Genomic DNA, 14126 nt, shown 5'->3' on the forward strand with positions numbered 1-14126 from the left:
AACATGTTTTCAAAATTCATCCATGTTATAGCATGGATCCAAATTTCATTATGTATAAATATATATACACATATATGTGTGTGTATACTGCCTTTTGTTTATCAGTTTTGTTTATTAGCTGCAAGAGTTTTTTCGGTAATTCTTTGAAATTTTCTTCATAGACACTTATATCATGTCTGAACAAAGACATTGTATTTATTCCTTCCCAATGTATACCTTTTAGTTCCTTTTCTTGTCTTATTATCAACTAGGACTTCAGGTATGATATTAAATAAGAATGGTGAGAGAGGACATTCTTGTCTTGTTCCAGACCCTAGGGGGAAGTATTCATTTTTTTCTTTTTTTCTTTTTTATTTATTTTTTAATGTTTATTTATTTTGAGAAAGAGACAGAGAGACAGAGTGCAAGTCGGGGAGGGGCAGAAAGAGAGGGAGACACAGAATCTGAAGCAGGCTCCAGGCTCTGAGCTGTCAGCACAGAGCCCTATGCGGGGCTCGAACTCATAAACAGTGAGATCATGACCTGAGCCAAAGTCAGACGCTCAACCGACTGAGTCACCCAGGTGCCCCTCTAGGGGGAACTATTCAGCTTCTCACCATTAAGTATGATGTGAGCTGTGGGTTTTTTGTAGATGTTCTTTATCAAGTTGCAGATGTTCTCCTCTGAGAATTTTAGCCAAGAAATTTTCTACCATAAAAGTTGTTGGATTTTCTAAAAGCTTTTGCCGCATCAATATTTATGATCATGTGTTTTTTCTTCTTTATATGCTAAATTACATTGATTTTAGAATGTTTAACTATTTTTGTATACCTGGAATAAATCTCCCATTTGGTTGTGTGTATAATTCTTTTTGTACATTGTTGGATTCTATTTGCTAATATTTGTTGAAGATTTTTGTGTTTATGTTCGTGAGAGATATCAGTCCATTGTTTTCTCTTCTTATAATGTGTTTAACTGCTTTTCAGTATTAGGGACTAATAGAATGAGTAGAAGTGTTCGCTCTGTTTCTACTTTCTAGAAGACATTGTGGAGAATTGGTACCATTTCTTCTTTAAATATTTGGTAGAATTCATCAATGAAGCTATCTCGGCCTAGTGCTTTCTTTCTCAGAGGGTTAGTGACTCAGTCCTTGACTATGCAAATTATACATTTCTCCTTGTCTGAGTTTTGGTCATTTGCATCTTTCAAGGAATTGGTCCATTTCATCTAATTTATCAAATGTGTGAATATAGAGTTGTTTATAGTATTCTCTTATTATTCTTTTAATGTTTATGAGATAACTAATGATGATCCCTTTTCCATTTCTGACCCTGGTATTATATCATTTATATTTTTAATTTTTCTGTGGATTATGGTGTTTTGACATCTTAAAAAACCTTTCTGCCTGGGGTAAGACTGTCTCTCCGGGGGTTAAGCCAATTCTCAGAGATAGCAAAGGACTCAGCCAGGAGCATGCCTTTGGTATGCAAATTAACCAATCCAGGGTCATATCTCTTCTCCCTGTCCTGTACACCCCAGGAGGCAATATTCCTCTGCCTTAATTGTCCCAGGACCAGATACCAGGCAACTAGGGACAGCTCCTATGCCCCAAGGCCTGCTGAAATTATTCAAACTAGTCAACTCTAAACTGCCTTGCCTTTCCTGCAGAAACCCCAATAAAAGTTCTAGCCTAGGTTTCCCTCTTGCTTGTGTTTTCTGTCTCCTTACCACCAGAGGCTTTCCCATGTAGTTTTGTGTGGCATTCTTTGCCACCTGTTTTTCTCCTGTGACTCCTCTCATGGTCATATCTGACTAACCATCACATAAAATAACACAGAATAGGTAATTTATTTTGTGTCTTCTTTCCTTTTCCTAGGTTAGCATGACTAGAGGTTTATTGATTTTATTAATCTTTCCAAAGAACCAGATTTTTAGTTTCTGTGATTTTCTCTATTGTTTTCCTGTTTTCAATTCCAATGACTGCTGTTCTTTTACTTCTTTTTTTTCCCTTTTCTTTTGTTTTTTTTTTTCTCTCTTTAAGCTTAAGTTGCTCTTCTTTCTTTCATTGCCTAAGTTGGAACCTAAGACTGTCAATTTTAAGTTTTTCATCTTTTCTAATATATGCATTTAATGCTAAGTACTCTAAGTACTGGTTTGCTGCTTCCAGTAAGTTTTGATAAGTTGTATTTTCATTTTCATTTAGTTCAAAATGTTTTTAAAATTTCTCTTGCTACTTGTTCTTTGGCTCATATATAATTTAGAAGTCTGTGTTTTATCTCTAAGTATTTTGAGATTTTCCAGCTATTTTTATGTTACTGACTTCTAGTTTAATTCTATCATGGACTGAGAATAAAGTTCATATGATCCTGTTATAGGTTGAATTTTGTCCCCTCAAAAGATATGTTCAAGTCCTAAGCCATGCTCCCCAACCTGTGGATTGAGCTTATTTGGAAATAGGGTCTTTGTAGAGGTAATCAAGTTAAGATGAGGTCATTTAAGGTGGGTCTGTAGTAAGTGGCTGACCTTAAGCTTTTGATTGCCAAGGCATCCCTTTCAAAGACATCCATCTCGAATAAACATCTTGCCAGCTGGATGACACAGCTACTAACTAAATAACTAGATAAGGAGCGAGGCCTCCCCTATCCATGGACTTCTCCTTTTATAAAGGAAACCTAGATAAATGACTGCTTGAGTGTCCACACCCCTTTCCCCTTTCCATGCCCCAATTCTCACTCTTACGTTTGAAAATTCACCAATAGAAGTGAATCAAGGAAACCTTAGGCAACCCGTCTTCAACCCTGATAAAGGCAGAATCCCAGGTCTGTACTCCCTTTCTACCTGCAGCCTCCCTTGTATGGCCTTTAGGCATGCTGTATACCCTCCAGGATTTGTGAGTAATAAACCTCATTTTTTTCCCTCATGGTTGTTGCTGGGGTGTATCTTACATTCATAATAAGAACCATAAAGGTCAGTCCAGCCACAACCCTGGCTCTGGTTGGGGAAATATCCGTGGGGGCTTGCCACAAGTGGTATGGGCCCAGGTGAGTCCCCCAGACATTCCTGACTGATAGCATCACTACTGGTAGACTGAGATTGACACTAAAACAGTGTGTTTGGCCAATACACTGGCAGTCTTTATGAGAAGAAATGCCATGTGAAGACAGAGACGCTTGGGGAGAATACAGTATGATTACAGAGGCAGAGATTCAAGTGATGCACCTGCAAGTCAAGGAATGCCAAAGAGTGACAGCCACCACCAGAAACTAGGAAGAGGCAAGGAAAGATTCTCCCCTATATGTTTCAAAAGGAGCATGGCCCTGCCAACACTTTTTTATACCTCTGTCCTCTAGAACTGTGAGACAATAAATTTCTGCTGTGTTTTTTTAATTTTTAAAATGAATTTATTTAAAATTTTTTTATGTTTATTCATTTCCTGAAAGAGAGAGAGAGAGAGTATGAGCAGGGCGGGGGCTGGGGGGTGGGCAGAGAGAAAGGGAGACACAGAATCCGAAGCAGGTTCCAGGCTCTGAGCTGTCAGCACAGAGCCTGACATGGGGCTCAAACTCATGAACTGTGAGATCATGGCCCACGCTGAAATCGGATGCTCAACCACCTGAGTCAACCAGGTGTCCCTCTTCTGTGTTAAGCCACCTAGTTTGTGATACTTTGTTACAGCAGCTCTAGGAAACTAATATAAATTATATTCTTTTAAATTTTTTTATTTTGCATTTTTTGGTACAGGATGTTGTCTATTTGGGTGAATGTTTAATGTGACATTGAGAAGAATGTGTATTCTGCTCTTGTTGGAGGGAGTATTCTCCAGATGTCAATTAGATCAAGATGATTAATAGCAATTATATCCTTAATGTTTTTCTGCCTGTTTATCAATTACTGAAAGAGGGGTGTCAAAATCTCCAAATATATTAGTGGACTTATCCGTATCTCTACAGTCCCTTTAGTTTTTGCCTCATGCATTTTAACACTAAAATGTTTGTCGCATACACATTAAGGATTGCTGCCTCTCCATGGAGTGTTAACCTCTTTAGCATTATGTAATGCTTTTCCTTGTTGCTGATAATTTTCCTTGTTCTGAAGTCAGCTTTGCTTGAAATTAATACAGCCACTTCAACTCTATTTTGATTGGCATTAGTGTGGTGTACTTTTCTCCATCCCTTGATCTTTTCATTTTAATAAGTTATTTTTTTTAATGTTTTAACAACTTAATTGATGTATTTCACATACCTATGATTCACCCATGTAAATTGTACTATTCATTGGCTTTTAGTGTAGTCAGAAGGTTGTGCAACCATCATCACAATCAATTTTAGTATATTTACAATACCCCCACAAAAACCTTTGCAACTTAGCCAATCCTCCATCATCTGTAAAACTGGGCAACCACTAATCTAGTTTCTGTCAATATATATTTTCCTATTTTGGACATTTCACATAATATGTGGTCATATTGGAATGGAGTCAGTTAATACGTGGCCTTTTATGAATTGCTTCTTTCACACTTCATGTTTTCAAGGCTGATCCATATACTACAGTATGTGTCAGTACTTCATTCTTCTTGGGTGCAGAATAATATTCTATTTTATTATTATACCATTTTTATTTGCTCATTAATCAGTATATGATCATTTAGGTTATGTTCACTTTTTGGCTATTCTGAATAATGCTGTTATATAAATATTTGTGTACAACTTTATGTGAGGGCATATGTTTTCATTTTTCTTGGGCATATACCTAAGAGTTGGTTCCTAGATCATCTGGTAACTCTATGTATAACTGCCAGACTGTTTTCTGAAGTGGCTGCACAATTTTATATTCCCACCAATACTGTATGAGGGTTTGAATTTCTCCACATTTTCCCCAACACTTGTTATTGTTCGTCTTTCACTTTATTTATGGTATACTTTGAAACAAAATGTTTTTTTTTTAATGTTTATTTTTGAGAGAGAGAAAGAGACAGAGCATGAGTGGGGAAGGGGCAGAGAGAGAGGGAGACATAGAAGCTGAAGCAGTCTCCAGGCTCTGAGCTGTCAGCACAGATCCCAATGTGAGGCACAAACTCACAAAGTGTGAGATTGTGACCTGAGCTGAAGTGGACACCTAACCAACTAAGCCACCTAGATGCCCCAAAACAAAATGTTTTTGATTTTCATGATGTTCAGTTTATTGATTATTCTCTTGTGGTTTGTTTTTGGTGTTATATTTAAGAGATGATTACTTGATTCAAGGTGATGAAGATTTTCACTTACAGTTTCTTTGAAGAGCTTTATAATTTTATCTCTTAAGGTTAGGTGTTTGATCCAGTTTGAGTTAATTGTTATACCTGGTGTGAGATAAGGGTCCTATTTAACTCTTCTGCATCCCAGTACCATTTGTTGAAAAGACTATTCTTTCCCCCATTGAATGGTCTTGGCATCCTTGCCAAATGTTGACACTTGTAAGAATTAATAAAAGGAAACCTTATTTAGAATGGAGTCAGGAGACCAGGAGGGGGAAGCTCTTAAACTCTACCACCTAACAATTGCAAATCTAACAGGAAGAGATAGACCTTGCACATGGATACACTTCCTTAGGAGGAAGGGTGTTTCCCATAGCCTGACAACAGCACAGCCAATAACAGACTGTCACAGCTCAGCCAATGAATAGCAATTATACTTCAAACTCCCAGTTTTTATTCCAATAGGCTTTTTGTTTATAACAGCTTTCCCAGCATCCCCCTTTCCTGTATAAGAGCAGTCCTCTCCTTTGTTCTGTGGATTTGCCTGTGGTTCTGCTGCAGCTTGCTTGTTCCAGATTCCAGTTCTCTGCTATTCCCAAACCCATTTTTGCTGGTAAAATAACTGGCAGTTTTATTTTTTAACATGTGAAGGTTTATTTTTGAACTCTCAATTTTATTCCAAAAGAGCTGGAAAATTTAACTGCTTGCTGTGTTTCAGCCACAATCCTAATCACAAATTCATTTACTCCTCATTGTAACTCTATGAGATGGGAACTATTTTTATTCTCCTTTAAGTAGCCAAGATACAGAGTGATTTACCCAAGATCGTACAATTAGTAAGCGGCAGAGCCAGGACATGAACTTAGGCTGGCTGATGCTCTAACTGTGAGAAATTAGAACCTAAAATTCCAATAACGAGTTCATTTTTTAAAAACCAGGTGGAGGTCGAATTGGCTAGTAAGTTTGGAAAAGCACAACAGAGAAGGAGCTTTACTAGCTTGCTTCTGAGCTTTAGAAACAGACCTGCCTTCCTTGATTGAAACGTTTCCAACCCCAACTTCACAATTTGTATGTCGACCCAGTAGTAGGCTGGCTTCTTGGGCTACTGGGGCAGTGCAGATCAGGGTTCCCCCTTTCAGTCCACAGCTAGAGCTTGCTCTGTGCTTACTCCCTAGCCCTCATGCCCCACCCCAGTCTCAGACAGCTCTAGAGTCCAGGACTAGACGGAGTCTGCGCCCAGGGCGGTAGGCTGTCTGGGATGCGGGAACTCTCGCGGGAAGATGAGTTCGTTGCCTCGGTAACAGCGTCGGTCGTGAAAGATGGCCGGGCGCAGTGTCGGTCCCCGGGTCAGTTCAAACACAGACACTCGAGTAGCGACTAGATTTCCAGCGGGCTGAGAACGCGGAACCTCATTTAACTTCGGGTCTGAAAGTCGCTTTCTCTTTTACAGAGACGGAGCGTTCCAAGCACTCCACTCCCGCAGCGTATTCAGCAACCTGCTGCGCCTCGACGTGACCTACTTGCCCGGGAGGAAGAATATAAGTAAGAAGCCGTTCAGCTTTTCCTACTTTCCTTTACCCAAATGAGGCTGCTTGCAAGTACTTTCCTGGTGACTGACGGGGTCTTCGGGGTTACTCACTGTTTACCACTCTCCTTTCATCATCCTATTCGCTAGTCTTTCTTCATCTTTTCTCCGCTTGCATCGTCAGTGTTTGAAGGGGATGGAAATTTACCCCAAGAAAACATGTTCATCAGGAAAATGATAATGCTCTTTGTGAGTAGGATAGCAGGAATTGCCAATATTTCAGTTTCTAGTTTAAGAAAATCCACTTAATTTGGAGTCTCTAGAGTTTAATTATGTAAATTTCTCTTGGTTTCTAAATTGAAAGCGTGTTTCTCATTGCAGTTGGAATTCCCGTTCTCATCCACATTTGGTGGAGTTGGGAGGAGCATTTCCTTTACTTATGTGCGCTCAGTGTAACTATACCTATTCTGACAACACGTGCTTTCATTTTTAGACCATTTCTGCCTTCATGCCCCAGTCTTCACACAGACCCGGAGTAATCATTCAATTTGATCATGTCACTCCCTTGCCTGAAACTTTGCAGTGGTTCCCTGTTGCACTTTAGAAACTGTCTGAAGTTAGGGAGGGACCAAACCCTAAGAGACTTTTAAAAACTGAGAATAAACTGAAGGTTGATGGGGGGTGGGAAGGAGAGGAAAGTGGATGATGGGCATTGAGGAGGGCACCTGTTGGGATGAGCACTGTGTGTTGTATCGAAACCAATTTGACAATAAATTTCATATTAAAAAAAATAAATAAAAATCAAAAAATCAAAAAAGAAGCTGTCTGATCTGGATCCTGTCTCTAGTTTGATCTGGTGCCCTCTCTTTTTTTGCGTACCAATTTCCAGCCTCACTGGTCTTTAAGCGTCTCAGACTTTTCCCTTGAGGACAATCACACACATGCCTTCCACCTGTAATGCTCCACGTGGTCTTCCTGGACTATGTTAGAGTAAGCTCCCCAGTTACTCTTTTTATAGGGACTTACTAATTTTTCTTTGCAGTTAGCATAATTGTTACAAATTCATTTGTTAGTGTACTTTTTGTCTGTTTCTTCCACTGGGCTGTAAGTTCTATAAAGTAAGAGACCACGTCTTTTATTTGTCATTGTATATACCCTTACAAAAAATTATATTTTACCAACTCATTTTCTTTTTAATTTATCTAATTTAATTTAAAATTGGGAAACATTATAGTACTGCTTCATATAGTTAAACATAGAGTTACCATATGATCTGTACTTAAAATTAAAGCATATTTATTTATTTTTTTTTATTTATATATGAAATTTATTGTCAAATTGGTTTCCATACAACACCCAGTGCTCATCCCAAAAGGTGCCCTCCTCAGTACCCATCACCCACCCTCTCCTCCCTCCCACCCCCCATCGACCCTTAGTTTGTTCTCAGTTCTCACAGTCTCTTATGAAAATTAAAGCATATTTAAAGTTAAAACTGAAGTGAACTCTCTTGATGAACTAGACATGTACTCGTTAATTTGCCATAACATGTAGGAAGATAATCATTCTCCTCTATTTAATGAAATGGGCCTATTAATTCACTTCAGGAGTTTACCTAAGTAACTCATCTGTTGTCTGTGTACAGGTCTGAATCAGCTGTGCTCAACCCCAAATGGTTATTTTCATTATATTCTAGATAGCACTAAATACCTGCATTGATTAGGTTAATTCATTTACTTATTTAGGGGTATAATTTGCAACTAGCTCTGGTATGTTGTTATGGTCCTGCTTAAAGTCTTCTTAAAGACGTTTATAGGAGCTATTCTATTTTAACAAAAGTCATTTTGTGGAAAAGGTGGCCAGTTGTTGCTTGTTCTGTTACCTGTACTCAGGTGTGCAAATCTGAGGCCTATATGAACAGAGTAGCTTCCTGGCTCTGCCTGAAGCTATAGATCACTTCTGTGCCATGCAGAAGAGTAAAATATCTGGCCATTCTTATGGGCAAGAATAAGAGGTAATAACAGAGTATTTTGCCACATGCGGTCTTGATGTTAAGCATGTTTGGGATGTCTCCAATCAGCAGAACACAGAACTTGCCGGGATCCCAATCCAGAATGGTCTATAATCAACTGCTGTTAGATATTTTCAGGAAATAATCACCATCTGAGAGAATATACTAAAGAATGTGCTGATTACTCAAGTCAGTAGGTTTTCCAAGTTTCTTGCCTATATTATAAAACTAGAAATCTAAACAGTAAGATTCTGTGACCTCTGTTATAATGGTCTTGATAACCGGTAGGGGAAGCCCCACTCCTCCCCACATCCCATACCCATAAATACCACTTACATTGGATTTATAGATTAATTGGCAGAGAACTGGCATCTTTATGGTATTGAATCTTTCTTTCTATGAATATTGATACATCTCCATTTATACAGGGGTTGGGGTTTTTTGGTGTCCTTTAATATTTTATATTACTACATTAAACCCTCACATATGTAATCTATTTCTAGGTGCCTTATAGTTTTTGTGGCTGTAATGAATGGCTTTTTAAAATATTTCTAATTGATTAGATGTGTAGGAACATTGCTGATTTTGTATGTTGATCCTAGGCCTGTATTTATATGTAGTCAGTCCTGCTGAACTCTCTTCGTCGTTGTGTAGATAGAGTCCCTTGGATTTTTTATAATCATTGTTATATCAAATGCAGATAAGGATAGTTTTGTGTCTTCACAGTTTCTTATGCATTTTTTAAAATCAATCTGGTTAGCACCTCCACTGCAGTATGGAATAGAAAAAGTGATGATGAGCATCCTTATCTTGGTTATGATTTTAAGGAGCCCACTTAATTTATCACTGTGTATGAAATTTGATAATAGAGTTTTACTAGATTGTTTTATTAGGTTTAAGGACATTGTTTCCTTTTTTTTTTTTTTTTTTAAATTTTTTTTTTTCAACATTTATTTATTTTTGGGACAGAGAGAGACAGAGCATGAACAGGGGAGGGGCAGAGAGAGAGGGAGACACAGAATCGGAAACAGGCTCCAGGCTCTGAGCCATCAGCCCAGAGCCCGACGCGGGGCTCGAACTCCCGGACCGCGAGATCGTGACCTGGCTGAAGTCGGACGCTTAACCGACTGCGCCACCCAGGCGCCCCAGACATTGTTTCCTTTAATTCCTGTTTTGAATGAATGTTAAATCCTATCAAAACTTTTTTCCCTAATTAATTTAGGTGACTAAATGTCCTCCCCTCCATATTTAATGTTTTAACACTTTGAACTACTAAGCAGATTTTTTATTTTCCTTTAAAGACTGCTGGATTTGACTGCTCTAATTTTATGTAGGTTTTTTTGCATCTTCAAACAAATGAAATTGGTCTTATACTTTTTTCTAGTTCTTTTCCTTTCTGATTTTGATACCCATATTATCCTAGCCACATGAAACAACAGAATAGTTTTCCTTTTTTTTTTTTTTTTTGTTCTTGGAAGCTTTTTGTAACTAGGGATCATCTATCCTTTGATTAAAACTGTGAAATTGAGTCTGATGTATTTTTTGTTGATGGAATTTTTTTGCCTATAATTTCAGTTTCATAAATGAATAATCATTAATTTAGATGTACTAGTGCTTCCAGAATAAATTTTGGTAATTTGTAGTTTTCTAGAAAAGTGTCCACTTCATATATGTTTTAAAAAGGTAAATTTATAATATAAAAACATAAATATTTTTTTTTACTTTAAGAAATAGTTATATGTTTGTTTATTTTTTATTTTAAGAAATAGTTAATTTATTACTATTTTTTTTAATTCCAGTATAGTTATTTTTTATTGTTTAGTTTTTTTTATTTTAAGAAACAGTTAATTTATTACTATTTTTTTTAATTCCAGTATAGTTAGCATATAGTGTTATATTTGTTTCAGGTGTACAGTGTGGTGATTCAACACTTCCATACACCACTCTGTGCTGATCACGACAAGTGTGCTTTTTAATGCCCATCCCGAAGTTCACCTATCTCCTCACCCACCTCCCCTCTGGTAACCATCAGTTTGTTCTCTGTGGTTAAGTATTTCTTGGTTCTCTTTCTCTCTCTTTTTTTCCTCCTTTGCTCATTTGTTTTGTTTCTTAAGTTCCACATCAGTGAAATCATATGTTATTTGTCTTTCTCTGATTTAATTTCACTTAACATAATACTCTCTACCATCATCCATGTTGTTGCAGGTAGCAAGATTTCATTCTTTTTTATGGCTGAATAATGTTCCATTATGTGTATATGTGTCTGATATATGTGTGTGTGTGTGTGTGTATTTTAAGTCTTGTGCGTGTTTGTTACCTTATACACACACATCTTATGGAAGCTTTCTAGTGTCATTTATTTTTGCCTTTTCTTTTTTGCAGTCTTGCTGGAAGGTCTATTTTATTGGTCTTTTCAGAGAACTAGCTTTTTTTTTTCTTTAAGTAGGCTCCATGCCCAGCCCAACACAGAACTTGAACTTATGACCCTGAGATCAAGACCTGAGCAGAGATCGAGAGTCAGATGCTTAACTGACTGAGCCATCCAGATGCCCCCAGAGAACTAGCTTTTGATTTTGCTGCTAATCTATGTTTTCTTATTTGGTCTTTATCCTAGCTCTTCTAATTGTGGTGGATTTTTTTTTTTACTCTTTAGTTTAGTAATTTAGTTCATATTTAGTTTACTAGGGCACCTGGGTGGCTCACTCAGTTGAGCAACTGGCTCCTGACTTCTGCTTAGATCATGATTACAGGGTTGTGAGATGCAGCCCTGTGTTGGGCTCCACACTGAGCATAGAGCCTGCTAAGACTCTCTCTCGCCTTCACCCCTCTCCCCTGCTCATGCTCTCTGTCTCAAATTTAAAAAAAAAAAGTTATTTTTAATTTACTTTAGTTTCATTTTTAGTTTTGTTTTTAATTTTTTAATAAATACATTTAATTTTTGTAAATTTTTCTCCACCTACAGCTTATTTGTATTCCAGGGCCTAGTTTGATATTTATTTCTTTTGTGGTTATTTGGTTTAAAATATTTTATGATTTTCATAAGTGATTATTTAGGAGTTTTTTAGTTCCCAGGCATATAGATTGTTTGATTGCTTTATTTTTATAATTTTAAAATTTATGTTTAATTGCACTATGGTCAGAGAATTACATACTAATGATATTTGAAAATGTATTGAAACTTACTTCTGAATAGATGCATGTTCAGTTTTTGTAAATGTTCATGTATTCTCTGATAGAAAGTATATTTGCTATTTGTGAATTAATCTCTTAGCTCAAGCTAATTAATTTGGCTTTCCATAACATCAGTATCCTCACCATTTTTTTTTTTCTTGCTAGCTCTATTGATTCCTGTTAGAGGTGTATTGAAATAAGCTATAACTATAATTTAAAAACTTCTTCATAGAATTGTGTTCATTTTTTTTGCTTGGACACTGTATTGTTTGATTTCCTTAAATCTTCCAGATGAAATGAATTATTCCTTTCATTATTCCATTTTTTTATTCTTTTATTTATAAGCTTTTTATATCATTTAGTTTTTTTTTTAATTTTTTTTTTCAATGTTTATTTATTTTTGGGACAGAGAGAGACAGAGCATGAACGGGGGAGGGGCAGAGAGAGAGGGAGACACAGAATCGGAAACAGGCTCCAGGCTCTGAGCCATCAGCCCAGAGCCCGACGCGGGGCTCGAACTCACAGACCGCGAGATCGTGACCTGGCTGAAGTCGGACGCTTAACCGACTGCGCCACCCAGGCGCCCCTCATTTAGTTTTAAAAACATTGTTTTTATATCCTGCCTGATCATTTCTGCCTCTGATAAGTGAATTTATTTACGTTATTGTGTCATTAATTTGAAATTCTTTGGGTCATTTTATTTTTTGTATTTCCTCTTTACTATCCCTTTGTTCTTTTCTGTCTTCTATTGGATTGAAGTTTTTGTTGTATCTCTATTTTTCTTTTTCTGGTTTGGAAAGACCTTAAAGTGCTTGAACTTGGTTTTCTTCTATCTGTCAAGTTAGATAATACTTGACTTGCTCTTAGTTTTGAACATTGCTGCTCTCCAGGTTATCATTAATGTTATTTTTATGTTCTGAACTAATTTAGATTTATCATCATGTTTTCTTTTTTTTTAAATTTTTTTTTTTTTTTTTTTTCAACGTTTATTTATTTTTGGGACAGAGAGAGACAGAGCATGAACGGGGGAGGGGCAGAGAGAGAGGGAGACACAGAATCGGAAACAGGCTCCAGGCTCCGAGCCATCAGCCCAGAGCCTGACGCGGGGCTCGAACTCACGGACCGCGAGATCGTGACCTGGCTGAAGTCGGACGCTTAACCGACTGCGCCACCCAGGCGCCCCAATTATCATCATGTTTTCTAATTTTTGTCCCTGTTGTGACCTTTTTTCTAGGTCCAGCTTCCTCCTTCCTGAAGTGTAGACCCTTCATTACTTTTTCTGAGTCTGCAGTCTTTTTTGAAAATTTTGTTAACACTTATTCTTCTATGGTAGTTTAGCAGGACATAGAATTCTAAATGGTCAGTTTTTTTCCTCTGCAATCCATTGAAGTTAACACTTCATAGTCCATTGGAATCTAGAGATGTTGATAAACTGTCTACTGTCAGCTTTTTAGAACATCATGCTGGTAGACTATTTTTTTTTTAAATAACTGCTTTGATAATTTAAAGATTATTTTTGTCTTTGAAGTTCTGTAATTTCACTATGACATATACAGGTGTGGGCTAATTTCCTTCCTTCCTTCCTTCCTTCCTTCCTTCCTTCCTTCCTTCCTTCCTTCCTTCCTTCCTTTCTTTTTCTCTTTCTTTCTTTCTTTCTTTTCTTTCTTTCTTTCCTTCCTTCCTTCCTTCTTTCTTTCTCTCTCTCTTTCTCTCTCTCTTTCTCTCTCTTTCTCTCTCTTTCTCTTTCTCTCTCTTTCTCTCTCTCTCTCTCTTTCTTTCTCTCTCTCTCTCTTTCTCTCTCTCTCTTTCTCTCTCTCTCTCTTTCTCTCTCTCTCTCTTTCTCTCTCTCTCTCTTTCTCTCTTTCTTTCAAGATTTTAAGTAATTTCTAATCCCAGCATGGAGCTCAACCCCACAACCCTGAGATCACGAGTCATATACTCTACTGACTGAGTCGTCCAGGTGCCCCTGTTTTCTTTTTTGATATATGTTTGTTATATGATTATATATATATATGTTTTGATATATGTTTGTTATATAATAATTTTAATTCTTTTATCCCCAGTGACTTTGAGAACCAGAATGATCAGAGTGGGAAAAGGAGATATGAATGTAACATAAAAGAGGCTAAGTAAAAACTCTGTAGTCTTGAATTTGAATTGGAAGAATGTTTGAACTTATGATTTATTTTATCTTTAAAACAAAATAGGGG

The 14126-nt window shown here is 37.2% G+C and overlaps 1 protein-coding gene across 2 annotated transcripts in view; it reads left to right on the top strand.

Annotated features, from left to right (window-relative positions):
* The first annotated feature begins 6485 nt into the window (after nt 1-6485).
* Nucleotides 6486-14126, top strand: part of TEX9 (testis expressed 9) — a 63782-nt gene continuing 56141 nt past the window's right edge. For both annotated transcript variants that reach the window (XM_025919724.2, XM_086710761.1), the window contains exons 1-2: nt 6486-6558; nt 6663-6754. In XM_025919724.2, coding sequence (XP_025775509.1) covers nt 6532-6558; nt 6663-6754 — 119 coding nt within the window. In that variant the 5' untranslated portion in view covers nt 6486-6531. The remainder of the gene's footprint in view (nt 6559-6662; nt 6755-14126) is intronic.

The sequence above is a fragment of the Puma concolor genome, chromosome B3 (genome assembly GCF_028749965.1).
Source record: "Puma concolor isolate L17-30 chromosome B3, mPumCon1.1.hap2, whole genome shotgun sequence".
Lineage (NCBI taxonomy): Eukaryota > Metazoa > Chordata > Mammalia > Carnivora > Felidae > Puma > Puma concolor.